The sequence below is a fragment of the Pocillopora damicornis genome, chromosome 12, assembly GCF_964200805.1.
Source record: "Pocillopora damicornis chromosome 12, jaPocDami1.2, whole genome shotgun sequence".
NCBI classification, from domain to species: domain Eukaryota; kingdom Metazoa; phylum Cnidaria; class Anthozoa; order Scleractinia; family Pocilloporidae; genus Pocillopora; species Pocillopora damicornis.
Window position 1 is genome coordinate 8,168,950 of NC_142681.1, and position 22,289 is coordinate 8,191,238.

At 36.5% G+C, this 22,289-nt stretch overlaps 3 protein-coding genes across 5 annotated transcripts; 2 read left to right on the forward strand and 1 right to left on the reverse strand.

Annotated features, from left to right (window-relative positions):
* Window positions 1-569: 569 nt before the first annotated feature.
* Window positions 570-7,849, forward strand: LOC149036329 (kelch-like protein 28). 3 transcript variants are annotated; one of them, XM_089189805.1, is made up of 3 exons: window positions 570-2,306; window positions 2,954-3,036; window positions 3,575-4,864. In XM_089189805.1, the coding sequence occupies exons 1-3, from the start codon at window positions 883-885 to the stop codon at window positions 3,637-3,639; spliced, it is 1,572 nt and encodes a 523-aa protein (XP_089045931.1). In that variant the 5' UTR covers window positions 570-882; the 3' UTR covers window positions 3,640-4,864. The 3 variants fall into 3 exon arrangements, with proteins under 3 accessions (XP_089045931.1, XP_089045932.1, XP_089045930.1); XM_089189806.1 differs by lacking the exon at window positions 3,575-4,864 and adding an exon at window positions 6,002-7,849 and having other exon boundaries at window positions 590-2,306; XM_089189804.1 differs by lacking the exon at window positions 3,575-4,864 and adding an exon at window positions 6,306-6,644 and having other exon boundaries at window positions 596-2,306.
* Window positions 7,850-10,146: 2,297 nt separating this feature from the next.
* On the forward strand, window positions 10,147-12,642 carry LOC149036330 (kelch-like protein 2). Its single transcript, XM_089189807.1, has one exon. The coding sequence runs from the start codon at window positions 10,424-10,426 to the stop codon at window positions 11,813-11,815; it is 1,392 nt and encodes a 463-aa protein (XP_089045933.1). The 5' UTR covers window positions 10,147-10,423; the 3' UTR covers window positions 11,816-12,642.
* Window positions 12,643-17,788: 5,146 nt separating this feature from the next.
* LOC113676913 (uncharacterized) lies at window positions 17,789-21,486 on the reverse strand (the record flags this gene model as incomplete). Its single annotated transcript, XM_089189955.1, has 5 exons — window positions 17,789-19,263; window positions 19,331-19,939; window positions 20,272-20,341; window positions 20,691-20,773; window positions 21,394-21,486. Coding segments are annotated over 3 exons (216 nt in total), but the record flags the coding sequence as incomplete, so codon positions are not given.
* Between the last annotated feature and the right edge of the window lie 803 nt (window positions 21,487-22,289).

A 22,289-nucleotide genomic window follows, 5' to 3' on the forward strand; every position in this document is an offset into this window, starting at 1 on the left:
AAAAAAGTGTTATCGAAACTTGATATGGAATTAGCGCATTAAACACGGAAAACAAATTCATTTTTCAGTTTCGGCACATATTTTCAAACTAAGCTTTACTTGATGTTCCACACGAATAGAGAAATTTCTCTCAGTAATCAGATCAGTTTGTGTACATGTAAACATTTTCACCCGGTATGCAAGTAAGTAACTGTAAGTAAGACGGGTTTTCGTGTTTGTCCTCTCAGAGCTTGGCTACGTTGAAGTTTGAATCGGGAATCACGCGTCGAAACAAAAACTTGACGGTTCTGAATAGCGTAATGATTTTTACAAAGCAACTAGACAAAAATAATGACATTCAGTTCTCATAGCTACATCAGCTCTGGTAGCTATATAAAATTTTCTAGTTTTGATTGTGGCAGATTCATTCCGGCTCTGGACTGATAGTGCCAATTACCATGACCACCAATCGAACTGACGTATTTTGGTCCTCTCCAGATGTATTAATAAAGAAACAAAGTAATACTCAGCTTCGAAAATGAAGGTAAAGTATATTGCTTTTGATTGGTTGCAAGCAACGTGATTAAACCGAAAGATCAGGATTTCCCTTGGCATAAAAATCGTCTACATGGCCACTGCCAAGAGATTGTGAACTTCTTCTTTTGTCAGCTCTCTTTCGACGAATATTAATGTGGGAAATTTAATGCAAATGAAGCCATGGTTCCAAACTGCTGAAGGGACTTTTGACCATGTATTTCACCCGAGCGGAATGTATTCCACCTGAGTGTGAGATCTGGTAACTAGTCACCCCGACTTCCGCTTTCGACTGAAATCTAAAGACTTTGCAGACTACGTTAGCGACACCGAACATCTATACTTTTCCCTGCTCGGAAAATCTTCAAAATGGCCGCAATGGAAAGAGGTTTACCTTCTCTGGAAAGGTATTTTTCGACAAATATGGAAACTTTACATGCAAACGATCCAAGCCACGGCTGTAATCTTCTGACCATGTACAAAAATGGCAGATATTCTGATGTCACTTTGAAGATAAGTGAAGACCGACGGCTTTCAGTTCATCGTGTTGTTCTGGCCTCTTTTAGTCCTTACTTTGAAGCCTTGTTCGGGAAAAACTGGGACGATGGAGAAAAAAAAGAGATAGAAGTTCTTGGCTTTGACGAGAATGCTGTCAGCGAATTGATCGAATTCGCATATTCGGGCGAAATTGACATCAGCAAAGACAATGTGCAAACTTTGCTCGAGGCATCCAATTATTTGCAGGTGGAGTTTGTCAAGAAATCGTGCGGAGATTTTCTGAAAGGTACAATTAATGATAAAACTTGTCCTAGTATCTGGCAGCTTGCTGATTTGTTTGCGCTGGAAGAGCTAATGAAGGAGGCTAAAAAGCACTTTTTGCTGCATTTTACTGAAGTCACTCGGATGGAAGAGTTTTTGTCGCTTCCAATTGGTTCCCTGAAAGAGGTTCTTGCTGAAGAAGGTATCTGTGTGGTTATCGAGAGCCTGATTCCGTCCCAAGAGGAAAGGGAAAAGGTCGTGCTGGAGGCTGTTTTGAAGTATGTTGAGCATGATATCGACAACCGAAAAAGGCATTTTACCGAATTGTTATTCTTGGTACGACTCCCAACTTTATCAGAGTCTTATCTGGAAGAAATCTCGGAACACAAACTTATTACAGACTCCAGCAGAGGAATCATTTCAAAGGCTCGGAAGTTGAAAATTGATTCCCCCGAGAAAGATTCAGCCGATGAAATGTGGGCGACCACTCGGGCGTTTGCCAAACCTGCTGTCAGTTGGGGGCGTTCCTTTGCTTGTGGTGGCACCGTACGTCCTGAAACACCTCGTCACAACAACAAAGAGGCTGCTGAAGATCTTGGCAGTGACGTCTTCATAAAGGGAATGAAACTTTGGATTCGACGCTGGCATGAGAATGGGACGCCTATCCTGGGAGGGCTGAAGATTTTTTATAATCATGATGGTGACCAAGAGATTATGATGGGAAGTGACTCTGATCAGTTCGAACACCATGAATTTCACTTGGAAAAAAATGAAAGGATCGTGAAAGTTGATGTTAAGTCTGGATATATGATTGACCGCCTCTCCTTTTACACCAACAAGAAAGATGAAAATGGTGACCCTAAATGTTATGGTCCTTATGGAGGGAATGGTGGAAGATTGCACACTGAGACTCCACCATGGTCGTACGGTTTCCTGGCCGGAATTAGTGCTACTGACTCACGGGGTGACGGTATCAAGAGACTTCAGTTTGCTTGGAGGACATATGTACTTCCTGGTGACCCAGAGCCAAATGGGTAATGCACAACAACTATTATCTGAAGAAAAATTACACATATTTAAAAACTAATAACAACATATCATTAAAGTAGCCTCGTGTTTTTTACTGTGATTCTAAAAATAAACAATTTAATTTAAACATTTGCCATGATTTTTCCTGTTGTTACCTGACTTTGAATACAAAATGAATTTATTTTCCATTTTTCATCATGATAACTTTTCTGTCCATTAAAGTAAGCACTGCTTCTAGAGAGTTGATCCAATATCAATTTGTGTACTTTATATGTGATTGGTTACATGATACTAAGTGTGGCCATTAAAGGGTAACTGACGGCTAAAAGGTCACTTTTTGGGAATACCGTCTAAATGCTTCAGGTATCACATAGAAACAGATACAAGAAGCTTCTTTGAGTTTTTTTTTTCCGGCGGGAAAACTGTCCCAAAATCCAGCTTAGCCGCAATCGCTTCGATTTTGATCATGTGACCCTATACGTCACACGTGTGTTCTTTAGCAAATTAAATATGGCGGATAGTAACTCGTTTGAAAGCAGTTCGATTCCGGGGTCTGAGTATTTGGATTTTAAGGCCTCGATGGAAGGTGAACATAATGAAAGGGTTTATGAACTTGTTAGTAAAATCAGGCTGTCGCGATTTCCATTCTCAGGACGAACCTAGAAGAGAGCGCGAGAGTCAGAAGAGGATCATTGGCCGTGCGCCGCGGCCGCCTCGATCAAGAAAGCGAGAATGGTGAGTGCATTTACGCTTGTAAATAAAGTATCTGAAAATCACTCGCTTATTAAATATAGAAGCGATCAAGTAGAGAAAACCAATTGTGCAGACTCTTGAATACCATGGGAGCGAAGAGTTTTTATGCTACACGCACGCACTTTCCGAAGCTAAGGTTTCACTGACTGAAAGATAAACATAGACGCTTTTTGAGGTGAATTGGATGGATTGTACACGTTTCCACGCGATTGAATCGGTTTTAAGTTCTCCTGTGTTGAATTTGGCGAACGAGTTAAGATTTCTCGGCTTTTACTTTAAAACACGATGCAGCAGAAAATAGCATCGGCATATGTAGAATTGAACATCCTCTTAATATTAACTTATTGTTTAATTGTGGTCTTTGCACCTTGTTTGTTGTCTAAAGTTTGAGTTATCTCTCACGTTTGTGACAGTTACAGAGTTCATAACTGTTCCTTTTGGTGAAACCAATCATACAAGTTGTGCTCTCTATTCTTCTATTCAACATCGTGAAAAAAATTGCTACTGATTTTATTTCAAGGTGTCATTGTGGAAACTGCCAATCAGTGTGAAGGGAGAAAGAAAACATCTTTAGCCAAAAAGTAAATGTGGTCAAAAATAAAAATTTGGAGGATGTTACAGTGGAACAGTTTGATAAGGCAGAAGAATTTGGTGCTTAAATATCTTAACAATAACTGGCAGACCCTTAATTTTCATTACCAGACTGTTTGACAGTGCCTTGAAATAGCAAGCAGAATTTTGTTTGGGACTGATCTCACCTGTTATTGAAATCTCCAAAGGTACTTGGGAATAATGAATGTGACCCAGGTTTTTTTTCTAATCTGGTGAATTTTTATCCTGGGTTCACTGCCTACAATACATTTAGTTATGTTACCATAACAGCTTAACTCTGGCCTATACTGATCATGTTTGGAATAACCTAATCCAGAAAATTTTATGTCCAGCTTGCATACCACAGCTTTTTGTTTGTGTTCTGATGCAATGCCAACAGGGAGAACAAACTCTCCAGTTACCATTTATAGTAACTAGTTTAGAAAAAAAGATAATGTCTTTGTCTCACAGTGATTCCTCAGAAAAATCAAAGTGCTCTGTGAGCAAACTCATGAATTGGCAGATGACTTACATGATTTTTTGGATTATGTTCAATGTTATCTGGTTAAAGGAATTTTGTGATTGATTGTCTTATTTAAAGTATGAGCAGTAGTCCAGTGTTCACTAATGTAGCAAAGAAACAAAGTAATGTTGGGATAAGAAGGCATTACAACTGAAATGATCATGCTATTACATTTGACAAGGGTGGATGATGTCATGTGTTTTAAACATACATCATTTTTGTTTCTGGTTCAAGAAAATGTTGGAAGTAAATGTGGGTGAAAAGTGAAATTTACTGTCTATCAAAATGATTGTAAATATTGGAAAGTCAAGGCAATATTGTCTTAATGAAAACGTTAATGATTCCCTCTTTATCATATGGGACAAACGGGAACAAGTTTTTTTTATGTGTTATTTGATTTTCGTGTTAACCTGTAATTTCATCAGTCACTGGCACCTTTTGTTGCTTCACACAGAAAAACACATGATATGAAATGTAATGATCGATTTTGTCCCCAATTTCACGCCATAACAGAAAAAGCTTTTGAACACCTGGAGTAAGTGATATTTTTAATGAATCTTCAGATTGTTTTCAAGTTCAAGAATTGTAAATTGCAATTTTATGAAAAACGAAGGTTGTTCTCTTAATTCAGTGCAAATCCTTGCACCCCTTCCAGTCGCTGGCGCTGCTTGTTGAAACTAAAACGAAAAAAATAAACTCTTTTAAGATTATCACTGACTTCTTTTTCACCGCACCACTATTCTTAGCAACAAAGGTTGCCATTTTGTTTGTTTATTACTCACCAAAAACTATCAAATGAACTAAAAAGCCTAAAATCAAAAAAAAGTTTACAGGAATCGACCAATCAAGCAAGTGAGCGAGTGCTATTCTCCACATCATATCTACAACTCACTCTTGCGCGTGCGTGCAATTCACAAGTTAAAAAGTTAGCGAACAATTGTTTTATACTCTCCTTAAATGTTCTTTACCACTGACTTGAAAATTTACAATAAAAATGATAGTTTGCCGTGCTTGTTTTATTATGAGGGCATAGTTCATTCTGCAGAAGTTGGAAGCAAGGGTTTTTAAAGTATGAAATGTTTGCTTCCACCAGGGTTAAAGTGATCTCACAAAAAATAAGTTATCAAACAATTTATTTATACTCTCCTTAAATGTTCTTTACCATTGGCTTGAAAATTTACAATAAAAAAGATAGTTTGCCATGCTTGTTTTATTAAGAGGGCATAGTTCATTTTGCAGAAGTTGGAAGCAAGGGTTTTTAAAGTATGGAATGATAGAGAACAATTTTGATATATAATTTGTGGAAAAATCACGATTTTAAACAACATTGACTTGAAAGATTTCTCAAATCATCTATGTCAAGGTCATAATTTGCATCAAATAACTGGCTTGATGGGCAATGCAATTCTAAGGAATCACCTGAAGTGACTTATCATGCCTGTATAGCTTGTATTTAGTCATATCACTGATTGTTCTATTGTACTTAACCCTTTCACTCCCAGTGATGACCAAATTTGAATTTCTCCTAACAGTTCCAATGACGTTTCAGGCAAAAGGTTGTTGAGAAGAAAGAAACTTGTTGAGTAGCAGACACCCTCTGATTTGACACTAAATTCTCTGAGTGAAAATGTTTTGAAATGTAGGGCAGAGAGTGTGGAGAATTGAAATTTAGATCTGAGGAGTGAAAGGGGGAGTGGTTGCCAGACCCTTCATGATTAAAAATTGTCAAACACCTAAGCTCACTTCATATGCTTTACCTCTCAGCTGCTGCACCAGAACTTTTAGAAATGCATTAAGTATTAATTACGTGTTTTTGTTATTTCTTTTTTCTAGGTAGAAATACTTAATGTGTTGATTGAGTATGTGGTACTTGCGAAGGACTTTTTAAGGACAATGTAACCAATGGATCCACTGAAACTAGTTTAAATTTATGGCCAGAAATACAAAACTATTTTTGCCAGTTATCTATTGGAGGGCATTCATCACAGAACTTTTTCTTAAAAATACTTTGTAAATGTTGAGAACCAACATTTTGTGTTACAAATTTTGTATATTCAGGACCTTAAAAGTCAAATTTGTGTTCTATAAAATTATCATGATCACAGTGATTTTTCAAATAATTTTCTGTCAATGATAGGTTCAGAGCTTGAGTCAAAAGTTGGCCCCTTCATGATGTTTGGATTGTTTTTCTGGTGGAAGCAAACATTCATTTGGGCTTTGGGATGCAGGCCTTGTTATAAGTTTATAGGTCAAGTTCAGCCTTTGTGTGATGGACCTTGTGCTAGGGGTTGCAAGTCAAAGTTTTTCTTTTGTTTAACTGTTCAGTAATAGATCACAGATGGTGTCAAAATGTGTCAAGGACAAGAAAAGTGGCACATGAGGTGCATAAAAATAATTGATAAAATCTGTTATTAAAAATATTAACCGAGAGGCCAGACAAATTTTCCCAGGCAGGGACTGTAGGTGTTTTCATGCAATTATCAGAATATATAGCTACTTCAGAAATCTTTGACAGGGAACTTAAGCTTTCTTGGGAAAGTGTGAAAGCTGTATTTATAGTTGAAAGAACTCAAGACCTGTAGGTTAAAATAGATGGGACAGTTAAAAATGTGCTTGAATCTATTATTTCCCACTTTGGGGAAGTCTTACTTAAGTTGGATAAGCAGCCTTTGTGTGATGGAACTTTAGCTAGAGGTAGCAACAACTCTTCACTGTAACAGAATTCTTATAAAATGGACATACTCTGTGAGTGATAATGGGAGATGTGGTTGTAATGGTTATGCTGAAGAACTTTTTGTTGCACAATGTCTACACCAGGTCTCTGATTCCATGTATCCAGCATGGTACTAATCATGTTTGGAACAACTGAATCCAGAAAATTTTATGTCCAGCTTACATAGCACAGCTTTTTGTTTGAGTTCTGATGCAATGCCAACAGGGAGAACAAACTCTCCTGTCACCATAACACAACTATATTATGCCTAGTTATTTAAATAATTTATTACCGGTAGTTAGAAATTCAGAAATTCATAATCAAGCCACTAGACATTCAAATATAAGTCTGGTGTGCCCTAAGGATAAACGAAAATCAGAAGGAGGTCATACTTTCACTATTAGGACTATAAAGGACAGGAATTGTATGAATGCTAATATAAGAAATAATGGCTCACTTGCAAGTTTTAAGCACCATGTTTTTAAATCCTTTCTAGCTGAACAAAAGGCTGCAATGTGCCTTAGACCGTAATTTTGTATATATGAATTATTTCTTATATTTTATCTTTTTAATATGGTATATATTATTGTTATTAGTTGTAGCATCTATATTTTGTAATTGTTTGAGGGCCACAGAGTCATCAGTGTCTTTGGGCTACTGTTAAGTGTTTGTTACCCTCTCTAAATAAAGCCTATTATTATTATGTGGCAGTGTATACTTAAGTATGCCTAGGCATGTTTACGTTAAGTTATTATTATTATTATTATTATTATTATTATTATTATTATTATTATTATTATTATTATTACCATAGATTATCTAGTTTAGAAAAAACGGATAATGGTTAACATAAGACTTTGTCTTAAAGTGATTCCTCAGAAAAAAAGTTATCAAACAATTTTTTTAAACTTTCCTTAAATGTTCCCTCTCATTGTTTGTTTTATACAATAAATAAATACAATAAAAGAGATAGTTCAGTGTGCTTGTTTAATTAACTCTTTAACTCCTAAGAGTGACTAGCATCTAATTTCTCCTTACAATATCACCCCTGAATCATGCAGTAAGGTCATGAGACTAACGAAAATTATCAGCATCAAAAGAGGCTGTTGATTGTTACACAAATTCTCCTTGTCAGTACCCTAGGAAATGTTTGGGGAATAGTATGGAGAATACCTTAACTGATATTAGGGTATAAAAGGTTAAGAGGTACCGTGCTCTTTCAAGAGCTAAAGACCATGGTACCTCTTTTTCATTTGTTGAAAAACAACAACGTGTTTTAAGAATGCACGCGCTTATTTGCTTATTTATTGGTTTATGTGAGGTTTATGCACAGTACAGTACAGGCATGGAGATTTTGTTTACCGATCAAGAGTTTCTTTAGTCGGTGATCATTTCCTTTGTTCTCGTGACTTAAATGTGTGATTCAGGGGTAATAATTGTGATGAGAAATTAGATGCTTATGCATGTTTTCGCCGGTTAACGAAGCCAGACAGTTGCACTAGTCGGTGAAAGTATTGACGTATGAATTGGTGACATCTTGGATTGGCTATAATCAGCATGGTTAGATTTTCTGAGAAGCACTTTGACTCTTTCCTAAGAGTGACTTGTATCTAATTTGCCCCTACTAACAGTAAAACTGCTGAATCATTCATTAACCCTTTTACTCCCACGAGTGACCAAGACCGAGTTTCTCCAAGCAATATCAATACAATATCAATCAGAAAGGTGATGAAAATGTATAAAAGTGTGAGTTTGACTTATTTCGAATTCCTGGGTGGGTAGTGTCCCTGTAGATCAGTGATGACGTCGTTGTTCAGCGGCGAGTGACGTAGTTGTTCATCACTTGCCGGCCGGGTGGTCCAATGTTTACATAGGTGTGTTTGCATATTCTGCTTCCATTTCGTGTTCATTACGCCGGTAGTTAGTTAAGCCGGTTATCTCACTGGTCATGCGCAGTTTCCAAGAGATTGAACACGCGTTAACTGACAAGGATGGCTTTAGTAAGCGTACAAATCGTCCTCGGCCATTCAAAGCTAACTTGCTAGGAGGGGATTATATTTTTAAAGAAAGGTCTCCTTTATGAATTTTGTCTTATTTGGTATTTTTCCTTTTTCCTTTACGATTCTTTTAATCATTTAGCTGTCGGATTGTGACCCAAAAAGTAGAGAGAGGTGCTTGTTTTTCTCAGACAAACGCTACTCTTTGCAATAAAATCAGGAGCGGAAGTCAGTGGCGAAGGTGTACTCAAAAAAATTGATAAAATTCAACACAAGTTATAAGCTTGAGGTCATGATAGTTAGGATGGAGCTACACAGGGAATCATTGTCAATGTTCAAAGTTGGAGGAAAGAAAGTTCACGAACAGCACGACAACCCAAGTAGTCTTTCTGGGAACACAAATAACTTGTTCTCTTCTGGCATTAAGAATATTCTCATGAACGCTGGATTACCAAGAGATACATGTGATGAATTGTTGTCTTTTCATTATGGCTCGGCTCAACTAGTTACTCATTTGGCTTTGCTGTTTTCTTTTTTCCTTTTCTCAGTATTACTATGAATACACGTTGACTTAAAGATGTGGAGAAATAAATTAAAACATATAGCAGCAAATGGCTCGAGACATCACACGACTGTCAGTTTTAGACGTTATAAGTCAGCAATTTAAAAAAAAAAAGTGTTATCGAAACTTGATATGGAATTAGCGCATTAAACACGGAAAACAAATTCATTTTCAGAATTTTTCAGTTTCGGCACATATTGTCAAACTAAGCTTTACTTGATGTTCCACACGAATAGAGAAATTTCTCTCAGTAATCAGATCAGTTTGTGCACATGTAAACATTTTCACCCAGTATGCAAGTAAGTAACTGTAAGTAAGACGGGTTTTCGAGCTTGTCCTCTCAGTGCTTGGCTACGTTAAAGTTTGAATCGGGAATCACGCGTCGAAACAAAAACTTGACGGTTCTGAATAGCGTAATGATTTTTACAAAGCAACTAGACAAAAATAATGACATTCAGTTCTCATAGCTACATCAGCTCTGGTAGCTATATAAAATTTTCTAGTTTTGATTGTAGCAGATTCATTCCGGCCCTGGACTGATAGTGCCAATTACCACGACCATCAATCGAACTGAGGTATTTTGGTCCTCTCCAGATTTATTAATAAAGAAACAAAGCTATACTCAGCTTCGAAAATGAAGGTAAAATATATTGCTTTTGATTGGTTGCAAGCAACGTGATTAAACCAAAAGATCAGGATTTCCCTTGGCATAAAAATCGTCTACATGGCCACTGCCAAGAGATTGTGAACTTCTTCTTTTGTCAGCTCTCTTTCGACGAATATTAATGTGGGAAATTTAATGCAAATGATTCAAGCCATGGTTCCAAACTGCTGAAGGGACTTTTGACCATGTACTCCACCTAAGTGTGACATCTGGTAACTAGTCACCCCGACTTCCGCTGTCAACTAAAATCTAAAGACTTTGCAGACCACGTTAGCGAAACCGAACATTTAAACTTTTCTCTTTTCGGAAAATCTTCAAAATGGCCGCAATGAAAAGAGGTTTACCTTCTCTGGAAAGGTATTTTTCGACGGAGTTGGAAACCTTACATGCAAACGATCCAAGCCATGGCTGTAATCTTCTGAAGGGGCTTTTGACCATGTACAAAGATGGCAGATATTCTGATGTCACTTTAAAGATTAGTGAAGACCGACGGCTTTCAGTTCATCGTGTTGTTCTGGCCTCTTTTAGTCCTTACTTTGAAGCCTTGTTCGGGAAAAACTGGGCCGATGGAGAGAAAAAAGAGATAGAAGTTCTTGGCTTTGACGAGAATGCTGTCAGCGATTTGATCGAATTCGCATATTCGGGCAAAATTGACATCAGCAAAGACAATGTGCAAACTTTGCTCGAGGTATCCAATTATTTGCAGGTGGAGTTTGTCAAGGAATCGTGCGGAGATTTTCTGAAAGGTGCAATTAATGATAAAACTTGTCCTAGCATCTGGCAGCTTGCTGATTTGTTTGCGCTGGAACAGCTGATGAAGGAGGCTAAAAAGCACCTTTTGCTGCATTTTACCAAAGTCACTCGGATGGAAGAGTTTTTGTCGCTTCCAATTGGTTTCCTGAAAGAGATTCTTGCTGATGAAGGTATTTGCGTGGTTATCGAGAGCCTGATTCCGTCCAAAGAGGAAAGGGAAAAGGTCGTGTTGGAAGCTGTTTTCAAGTATGTTGAGCATGATATCGACAACCGAAAAAGACATTTTCCAGAATTGTTATCCTTGGTACGACTCCCAACTTTATCAGAGTCTTATCTGGAAGAAATCTCAGAACATAAACTTATTGCAGACTCCAGCAGAGGAAGCATTTCAAAGGCTCGGAAGCTAAAAACTGATTCCCCCGAGAAAGATTCAGCTGATGAAATATGGGCGACCACTCGGGCGTTTGCCAAACCTACCGTCAGTTGGGGGTGTTCCTTTGCCACTGGTGGCTACGTACATCCTGAAACATCACATCACAACAACAAAGAGGCTGCTGAAGATCTTGGCAGTGACGTCTTCATAAAGGGAATGAAACTTTGGATTCGACGCTGGTATGGGACGCCTGTCCTGGGAGGGCTGAAGATTTTTTTTAATCATGATGGTGACCGAGAGATTATGATGGGAAGTGACTCTGATCTGTCCGAACACCATGAATTTCACTTGGAAAAAAATCAAAGGATCGTCAAAGTTGATGTTAATTCTGGATGGATGATTGACCGCCTCTCCTTTTACACCAACAAGAAAGATGAAAATGGTGATCCTAAATGTTATGGTCCTTATGGAGGGGATGGTGGAGGATTCTACACTGAGACTCCACCAGGGTCATACGGTTTCCTGGCCGGAATTAGCGCTGCTGTTGTTTACTCACAGGGTGAAGAAGGTATCACCAGACTTTAGTTTGCATGGAGGGCATTTTGATGACAATATATCATTTAAGTAGCCTCGTGATTTTTACTGTGATTCTAAAAATGGACGAATTACCGTAATTTCCGGTCGTTTACCCGCACGGCCGATTACCCGCACCGGCCGATTATTGCATACGGCGAAAGAAAAAGTCAACAGATTACCCGCACTGGTGGATAACCCGCACGTTATGTTATTCAACTTTTTGGTGGCGAAAACGTGACATTAAGGTGATACACTTCAGTCTTTTAAAAGTTGTCTGATCCAACTTTCGAAAACTTGAAAGCGTCTTTGTCGAGTTTAAAGGTCAAAGAAATTCAGACGCGTGCACAATTCTGTGTCAATATTAGCATGTACTTTATTGATAAGATTATACAGTAAAAACACTAGCGGACCATGCCCAAATCTCAACGTTTCATAATTGACAGAATGCGAATTTGTGGTCACATTTTGTGCGAGCGATCGTTCCGCGACATATTGATTTGTTGAAAAAAAGCTGGGTGAGTATTAGAACTTGACTTATAAAGTACTGTCGGCGATTTCTGAAAAAAATCGATATCTCCGGTTCTATTGGGCTTAACAAGTCCCTTAAAACGGGAAAATTCTCTTTAGCTCAAGCTAGTGTTAAATGGAAATTTGTTACTGATGCGCCGGATATCTTTGGATTATTTTTGTCACCATCAAGGTTTTGTTTTCACGCGTGCCGATAGCAATTTGTTCGTCGCGCAACTAATTATGCGTGAAATAAACTCGAGTCGGCATCATGTTTTCGTGCCGCTTTGCGGCACTCTTAATACAATAAAATTCATTTGAGAGGTGGAAACGCATGTTGGTGATAATTTTTTTCAATTCAACTACCACTAGATTTTAAAATTGTCACATAACCCGCACCTCCCTATTACCCGCAGTGGCGCGCGTTTAATGCAAAATCAACAGATTACCCGCGGGTTAACGACCGGAAATTACGGTAATTTAGAACATATACCATAATTTTTTCTGTTGTTACCTGACTGAATACAAAATGAATTTATTTTCCATTTTTCATTGTAATAACTTATCTGCCCACCAAATTAAGCACTGATTCAAGAGAAGAGATTCAATATCAATTTGTGCACTTTATATGTGATTGGTTACATGATACAAAGTGTGGCCATTAAAGGGTAACTGACGAACTGATGGCTAAAAGGTCACTTTTTGGGAATACCGTCTAAATGCCTCAGGTAACATATAGAAACAGATACAAGAAGCTTCTTTGAGTTTTTTTTTCCCGCCGGGAAAACTGTCCTAAATGCAGGTAATTTAGTGTTAACAACTGAGTTGAAAACGTAAATTAGCCACTGTAAAGGGTAAAAAAGCTGACGTTTCGAGCGTTAGCCCTTCGTCAATCGCAATGAAAAATACTTTGTGAATGTTGAGAACCGACATTTTGTGATAGAAATTTTGTGTATTCAGGACCTTAAAAGTCAAATTCTGTTTGTTTGTGTTCTACCAAATTATGATTATCACAATGATTTTTCAAATAATTTTCTATTGATGATAAGTTCAGAGCTTAAGTCAAAAGCTAGCCCCTTGACAATGTTTGGGTTGTTTTCCTAGTGGAAGCAAACATTCATTTGGGCTTTGCAATACAGGCCTTGGTATAAGTTCATAAGTCAAATTCAGCCTTTGTGTCATGGACTTTGCGCTAGGGGTAGTAAGTCAGAGTTCTTCTTCTGTTTATCTGTTCAGTAATAGATCACAGATGGTGTTAAAATGTGTCAAGGACAAAAGAAGGTGGCACATGAGGTGCATAAAAATCATTTGATAAAATCTATTACTAAAAAAATTACACTGACCAGCGAGACAAATTTTCCCGGGATGGTACTGTGGGTGTTTTCATGCAATTATCAGAATACATAGCTACTTTAGAAGTCTTTGACAGGGAACTTAAGCTTTCTTGGAAAGTGTGAAAGCTGTATTTATAGTTGAAAGAACTCAAGACCTGTAATTAAAATAGATGGGACTGTTAAAAATGTGCTTGAATCTATTATTTCCCTCTTTGAGGAAGTCTTACTTAGATTGGATAAGCAGCCTTTGTATGATGGAATTTTAGCTAGAGGTAGCAACAACTCTTCACTGTAACAGAATTCTTTTAACATGGACATACTCTGTATGTGCTAAGGGGAGATGTAGTTGTAAGGGTTATGCTGAAGAACTTTTTGTTGCACAATGTCTACACCAGGTCTCTGATTCCATGTATCCAGCATGGTACTATAATAATGATGATGATAATAATAACAATAATAATAATAATAATAATATTTAACAAGGGAGCCCAACTCACCACAGCAGTTTTAAGTGGGGCCCTCATTAACTAATTGATTCAATTAATTACCTTAGTTGATAAAATAATAATGATAATAATAAAGATAATAATAATAAATAAATAAATAAAATAAAATGAAATGTTTATAAATAAATTTAAAGAGTCAAAATCTTATAATTGATAACTAATTAAAATATCAAAGTTTAAAATTTATCAAAATCTTTTAAAAAAGTTTTCAGCTTGGATTTAAAAATAGATAAGAGATGTGTTTCTTTCAGATCAGTTGGAAGACTGTTCCAGTCTTTCGAAGCTTGATTGGTAAATGTTTGTTTACCCCAGGTAGTTCGAGGAAGGGGTAAACAAAGATCATTGGAACGTCTTGAGCTATATGAATGGACAGCTTGTTTTTGATAAAATTAAAGTTAAAATCAGTTTCCCTAATCGACACTTGCGGATTGCAATGTAGCAATGAAAAAACCTTCTGATTATGTTCCGAACAACTTAGTTCAAAAAATTTTATGTCCAGCTTACGTACCACAGCTTTTTGTTTGTTCAGATGCAATGCCAGCAGGGAGGACAAACTCCAGTCACCATTGATAGTAACTAGTTTAGAAAAAAAGGATAATGTTAACATAAGACTTTGTCTTAAAGTGATTCCTCAGAAAAAAAAAGTTATCAAACGATTTTTTTAAACTTTCCTTAAATGTTCTCTCGCATTGTCTTTTTTGAAAAATACAATTAAAAAGATAGTTCAGTGTGCTTGTTTAACTCTTTAACTCCTAAGAGTGACTAGCATCTAATTTCTCTTTACAATATCACCCCTGAATCATGCAATATCATCATCATCATCATCATCATATTTTTATTTGCCTTATTTACATAATACAAAAAAAAATTTATTTACAGCGGTTATAGCTAGAAGGCGAGGAGACCCAGGAAGCCACCGGGCTTATGGGAGAGCCACCTCACTTACATTAATAAATAAAGTAAAGAAAAAGTGCTGCAAATGTGCGGCTAGGCCAATTCAAGGATTATTTAAGTAAAAACTCTTGCATTTTCGTCTTAAAACTAAGGTTTGACGAACGAGTGACTGAAACAGGACGAGAGTTCCAAATTTTAGGACCCTGGTAAAGAATTGTAAATTGCTTGAGATTTGTACGGCACAAATGCGTTCGATAATTACTGGCTGTTCTGGTACCATAGTTGTGAATTTGGCTATTCGTTACGAAAAGATTGAGAAGCAATGGAGGCAATAAGTTATTTCTATAATAAAACATGAATTTGGCGATTTCAAACGTATTGACTTGGAAAATATCTAAAATTCCTAGTTTGGAGAATAAAGGAGCGGAATGGGCTCGATAGTCTGAGTTGGTGATAGCCCGCACAGCTCGCTTTTGCAAGTAGTAAATTCTATTTAAGTTAGATACGTATGTGGACGACCAGGCACAGTTACAATAGATGATATAAGGATAAATTAAGATGTATTACAAAGTGAGCTTGGTTGTAGAGGATAAGAAAAAGCGAGACATGCATTGGGATATACTTATTGATTTAGCGATTTGTTTACATACATAGCTGATATGGTGTTTCCAAGTGAGATGATCATCAATATAGACCCCAAGGAATTTAGTTACGTTAGATTGTTGTAGGGGTTTACCTCCAAAGGAGAGAGAAATGCTGGAGTTAAATTTCTTTTGTCTGGGTTTAAAAATTACGTCGTTAGTTTTCCTTATATTAACTAAGAGTTATTGCATTTTAGCCAGACATCAATATTTTGGAGTTCATCATTAAGTACGGATTCTAAGCAATTTGGGTTTGAGTGAGAATAAAAGATGCTGGTGTCATCAGCGAAAAGCAGAGGGTCTGTTAATTCAGAGGCATTAGGGAGGTCATTTATGTATAGAATGAACAATAGAGGGCCTAAAATCGAACCTTGAGGGACACCACACTTGATGGTTTGCATAGGAGAGCAAGCTTGATTGAATTGGGCAAATTGCTGGCGGCAAGAAAAGTAGCTTTTGAACCACTGCAGAGCCACGTCACGGATACCATAGTGCTCCAATTTCGCAAACAAGATATGATGGTCGAGAGTGTCAAATGCTTTGGAAAGATCTAGGAAAACACCCACCGTTGTTTCGTGTTGGTCGATTGCAGAAGCTATTTTATTTACCAAATGAATTAGTGCGTGCGATGTCGAGTGATTTTTCCGAAATACAAACTGACAGCGGTAAAGTATATCGTGTTTTTCGGCAAATTCTACCAAGCGATTGTACATGACTTTTTCGAAAAATTTGAAAAAATTAGACAACAAAGAAATAGGTCTGTAGTTTACAAAAAACTTAGGATCCTCTGCTTCGAAGATGGGAATAATTTTAGCGATTTTATGTTTGTCCGGGAAAAAGCCTTTTAGCAGAGATAGATTGATAATATCTGCCAATGGAGCAGAAATAAGGTGAAATCAATATTTAATGACATGCATTGGGATACTGTCATAGCCAGGAGCCTTCTTTGAAGCGAACATGTCACAAATGCTTTCCAGTTCACTTGTTGTGGTGGGCTTTAAGTTTATGGAGGAACGGATATTATCACCGAGATAAGAACGAAAAGAAGGATTCACCTTGGGTATAGATTTAGCTAGGTTGGGACCAATGTTTGTAAAGTATTTACAGAATCTGTCAGCGATCTCTATTGGATCCGTTAATGTTGTGCCTTCAGATTTAAATGATGTGGGAAGAGACAACTTTTTTTTACGCTTGTTGATAAATTCATTTAACAATTTCCAAGTTGTTTTGAGGTCATTTCTGGCATTCTCAAATTTGGAGTCGTAGTATTTACGTTTGGCAATGCGAATAAGATGGGTGAGTTTGTTTTTGTAGGCTTTATACTTCATCGCAGAAGATGTGGAAGATGATGTGACGAACTTTTTGTAGAGTCTGTTCTTCTTGTTAACGGATTTCAGAAGTCCACGGCTAAGCCACGGAGAAAAGAACTTGTTTACCTGCTTACTTTTGAGAACCTTTAAAGGTAAACAGGTGTTATAGATTCTGGAGTATCCTTCAATAAAATCATTATAGGCTTCATTGGGATCTTCCATGTAGCGAAATAAGGACCATTTTGCGTTTGAAAGGTTCTCGTTGAATTTATGCAAATTATCGTCATTGAATGTGCGCATCATGGTAAGGTCATGAGAGTAAGGAAAATTATCAGCATCAAAAGAAGCTGTTGATTGTTACACAAATTCTTCTTGTCAGTACCTTAAGGGATGTATGGGGAACAGTATGGAGAATACCTTTACTGATATTAAGGTGTAGAAGGTTAAGAGGTATGATGGACACTAATCATGTGCATTATTTCATCAGTTCACGGTACATTTTACGGTAGCTGGAGGCAAGGGTTTTTAAAGTATGAAATGATATGGAACAATTTGAGATATAATTTGTGGAAAAATCACACAATTATGAACAACATTGACTCTAAAAGTTCCTCAAATCGTCGCTGTCAAAGTCATAATTTGCATCAAGTAACATGCTTCGTGCACGCTTTTAGCTATATCTCTTTTTCACAGCATTATTCATGGTTGCTGCAAGTTTAGGGAAAACTCAGGGATATAAAAATTTCCTCAAGGTCAGGGAATATACATCTTTGAAAGAATTCTGGGAACATTTGAAGTAATTATCTTGCATTTTAATTGGACCCTTCATGATTATGTTACGTTTACAAAAATTGAGAGATAATATATACCCAACTTCTTCTGAAAGTTCTTATCCATAACTCTAGCAGTATGCATGTTTAACAGTCTGCTTTGATGATAATCACTTCTTTCTATAGAAAGAAGTGATTATCACCAAAGCAGACTGTTAAACATTCAGTTTACAAGAATGAAAAAAATATATGCCCAACTTGTTATAATGATTAGCTATATATCATTATAAGAAGTTGGGCAGATATTTTTTGCATGATGCACAGTGATTGGTTGCTGTCACATTCTGTACTAAATAAAATGATGAATACTACAGAAAGAGAGACCTGTTGTTAAGCTACTCTTCTTAACAAGATCCTCAAAGGGTCTCTGCAAAAAAAAAGCATGCAATGTACTTTGCAGCCAGTTTGTGATGAAACCACTAGGAGACACAATAATTATTGATCTTGATGGCAGTTACATTATGCATTCCTCCATGATAAAAAGACTAAAACTTAGTCCTAACTTATTTTCTTGAAGATACTAGTAAATTTGAAAATCCTAATAAAAGCCCCTACAATTTGAAAATCCTAAAAAATCCCCTACAATGTATCTTCAGTGCTCTTGCTTTCAGTGCTTCCTAATGATCACAACAGAGACAAAGCTGGAATAAATTGGGTAAAACTGACATGATCTTGTTACTGTTGGCCAAACAATTTGTCAACTAGAGATTCTTACATCAATCACTGTGTAACAGCTTGACAACTAATCTTCCATGGGCAGCATACATGAAATGAAAAGATGATAATTATAAGTATAATTCACCAAATTTATCATCTGACTTCTGACTTTCTTGATTTGGTTGCTAATATTTGAAGTAAGTATATGTTTTCATCAGTTTAAACTTCTCTTACCTATTTTTCAATAGTTTATAGAATATTTTCGCCTAATGAATCAAACAGAGCTTCGCACCATCATCCTCTCCATGGATAACAACAGTGAATCTGTCAATGACAAGATTTTTCTAGATGTACTTTTCTATATTTCTGAATTCAGAGATCAAACAAAGATGATTAACCCACATTATAGTTATAGTGATTGAAAATACATGATGTAAAATCTTGGATTGCAGAAAACAAAAAAGTTACCTCAATTTCACTGCATTTTGCAAGACAGGGAATAATCAAATGGTATATAACAATCATGCAAGTACCTGCACTGCACTTTCAACTGGATTCCAAATATCTTGAGCAGAGTATGCATCTAATTATATTACCACCTTAAAAAGTTTTCTTTTAGATAATATAGTCATTAACATAGTTTATTAATTAACACAGAATTACAGAAATACTCTCACTTATGAGCAGAGATTCTCAGTAAGTGTCTTTGATTTTGACCTTCAGAACAGTTTTGATACCAAAGGTACCTTCCCAGTGTTCAAAAGGAAAACATCATTACCTGATTCATCCCAGTGATCTGGGATGAATCAGGTAATGATGTTTCCTTTCAGAAAAGATTATCATACCACAATTGACTTATTTTCTTAAACTACGTGAATTAAAAACTCAAGCCCTTGTGATTTCAATCACTTCCCACTTTTTTTGAAGAAAGGGCTGACATCATATATGAATATGATGTGGGTTCTTTTTTCATAAGATGAGATTGTTCAAAAGCAATCCGAAGTACTTGAACCAGTATATCTGCATGGTTTGAAAAATTTTTGTTTAACAGTCAGATTTCCTTTTTACAATTCAACTGTAGTTCATTAATTAGAAGAAATCCCTAAACAAATTATACATTAATTATCTCAACCCAGACAATCACACTACTTTTCATGGACTTTGCAGTTGAAATCTCATGCAATACAAAATGGTTAATATAAAAAAAAACCTTTCACCTTTAGGTATTTATTTATCATTCATAGGAAAATACTCATCAGATACAAGAGCTTACTGTCAGAAAAACCCTGATCATACCATTATTGAATTATTTTCTTAAACTACATGAATTAAAAACTCAAGCCCTTGTGATTTCAATCACTTACCATTTTTTGCGAAGAAAGAACTGACCTCATTTTTGTCCAAGGTAAGATGGGATTGTTCAAAAGCAATGCAAGGTACTCCAACCTGCGAGTCTACATGGTTTGAAAAATTTTTGTTTAACAGACAGATTTCCTTTTTAATTCAACTGTAGTTCATTAATTAGAAGAAATCTTTACACTAACTATACATTTAATAATCTCAACCCAGACAATCACACAACTTTTCACAGACCTTGCAGTTGAAATCTCATGCAATACAAAATGGTTAATATAAAAAAAAACCTTTTACCTTTAGGTATATTATCTATCATTCATAGCAAAATACTCATCAGATACAAGAGCTTACTGTCACTAAAAACCCTGAGCATGATAGAATGTTATTGCCTTAAATTTTTCACCACAAAGATTGTTACATTACAATTTACCTTTCTCAGTGTCCTCTGTTGTTGGTGTAACTACTGAAGACTTTCATCGCCATTTGAACCAGCAGGATTTCTATTCAAGAATAAAATCATTCCATCATTAATCAATGATCGGCCCATGTTGATTGAACTTCTTAACCACTGTCTTGATTGCTAAAAAGGTTAACTGTCCACATTATTCATTCTATATTTTACATTTCCCTTCTCATAAGCCTTGGGTGACTGTTGATGCGCCCACCGATAATTTAGGTTATCCTAAGGAAAATCAACAGCCACCACTAGCAGAAGGACACTCTTACATCATCCTTTGGCAAATGAAGGTAAAAATTAAAGCCATGTAATAATTGAGTGAATATATAAACATTAGATGAATCAAAGGTTCTTTTATACCAAATGCAAGTTCCATTGAACTGTCTACTTACGATCTTCTTTCCACTGGGCTCAGGTGATGATGGGAACTGGGGAGGTTGATCAATAGGGGGGTCAGAGCTCTCCTGAACAGGCACTATAAAGAGGTCAAATGGTTGATAATTTGAATGTTTATTTTTATGTTCTGTAGATATGAAAATATTCACATAAAATTTTTTGATTATTCCCCATGATAGAACATCAACTAATTTTCACTCATGCACTGCGTCTACAGATGCATAATAATTTAGCAAATTACCCTTTCTTCAGCTTAACCCTATTTAACATGTTACTTCTCCCTGTAATATTCACACATTAGTGTGAATATTACACAGGTAGTGAGAATACTGAAACTTATCTGGTAGAACTTTTTACCTTGATCTAACACCAAATACTCATAACTAATTTACAAGGAAATGAGTAGAAGCTAGTGGGGAGAATTAACATTCAGATATTTAAGTTAAAGGGTTAAAACACCGGCAAATTTTACAAAAGTTAACTATCCTAAATAAATACAAATTGAGAGAATATTTCAATTGGAGTATACAAAAGGCTAACCGCAGCCCTTGGCTGAACTGAACTATGAACTGAACTTGGCTAAACTATCCTAAGTAAGTACAGATTTAGAGAATATTCTACCTGAGATACAAAAGGCTAACGGCAGCCCTTGGCTGAACTACTTGCAATAGAACATACTCATGAAACAGCAGTAATTACCTTCTTGACTGGGGGCATCAAGTGCCTCATATTTCTGAGCTGGAACTGGAGTTCCTCCCTCAGGCTCACAGACTGCAGTAAGACTCTCACTTGGAGTCACTTCATTATAGGATGATGTCAAGATTCCACAGACATTTAGTGATGATGCACTACTATTACCAAAATCTTTCTCTGACTGTTCAGTGCTGCTTGATACCCTTACAACAATGTCCCGCAAGCTTGATGTGGCTGCTTCTATTATGCTCCCAATGTAACAGTCAACCTGCTGTTAATCAATTTTCATTGACTCCCTAGAACTGGGAGCAGCATTCTGAGAGTAATAAATAATAATAAAGTCACCTAAGAAAAGTAAAGTAGAAACTATTACCCTAGTCTTGATTCCTTTAGAGGTTCAAGTAGTTCATGTATGATTACACACTAAATCTTAATTCTTCAGAGTTCTGTTACAATATATAGACTAGCAAACCAAAAGCTGGTAAATCCTCATAGGTTCATGCATAGTAGACTCAAAGAGATTTGATAAGCAGGGTTTCAAACTAAGGAGAATCTAGTGCACTTTAGACAAGGTTAGTTGTATGTATCATTAGTTTGGGTTGTTTTAATTGATTTGAAGTAACACTTTTAATATATAGCATGACTTGGGATATTTTAGGTGCCCCTTTATTAGTGGGGAAAGGGGGTGGGGTGGTATTCCTCCTCCTCTGCTAGACATCATTTGATATGTGATCCAAGTCATCACCATCATCATCATTTTTCCTCCACCGCTCTAACATCCAGATTATGTGAACAATTTCGCCCAATTGGGGAATGTTTAAAATATGCTTAAAAGTGCGCCTTTGCAAAATGTAAAATAATCCAACTGCGCTCTTTCTTAAAAAAAGGTAGGTTACTGCATT

Bases quoted from the DNA above. Each gene is read 5' to 3' on its own strand.
- LOC149036329 (XM_089189804.1), top strand. From the start codon at position 883: ATGGCCGCAATGGAAAGAGGTTTACCTTCTCTGGAAAGGTATTTTTCG. The intron at 2,307-2,953 runs GTAATGCACAAC...TTCCATTCTCAG, and splicing joins GGTGACCCAGAGCCAAATGG to GACGAACCTAGAAGAGAGCG. The intron at 3,037-6,305 runs GTGAGTGCATTT...TGTCAATGATAG, and splicing joins CGATCAAGAAAGCGAGAATG to GTTCAGAGCTTGAGTCAAAA.
- LOC149036330 (XM_089189807.1), top strand. From the start codon at position 10,424: ATGGCCGCAATGAAAAGAGGTTTACCTTCTCTGGAAAGGTATTTTTCG.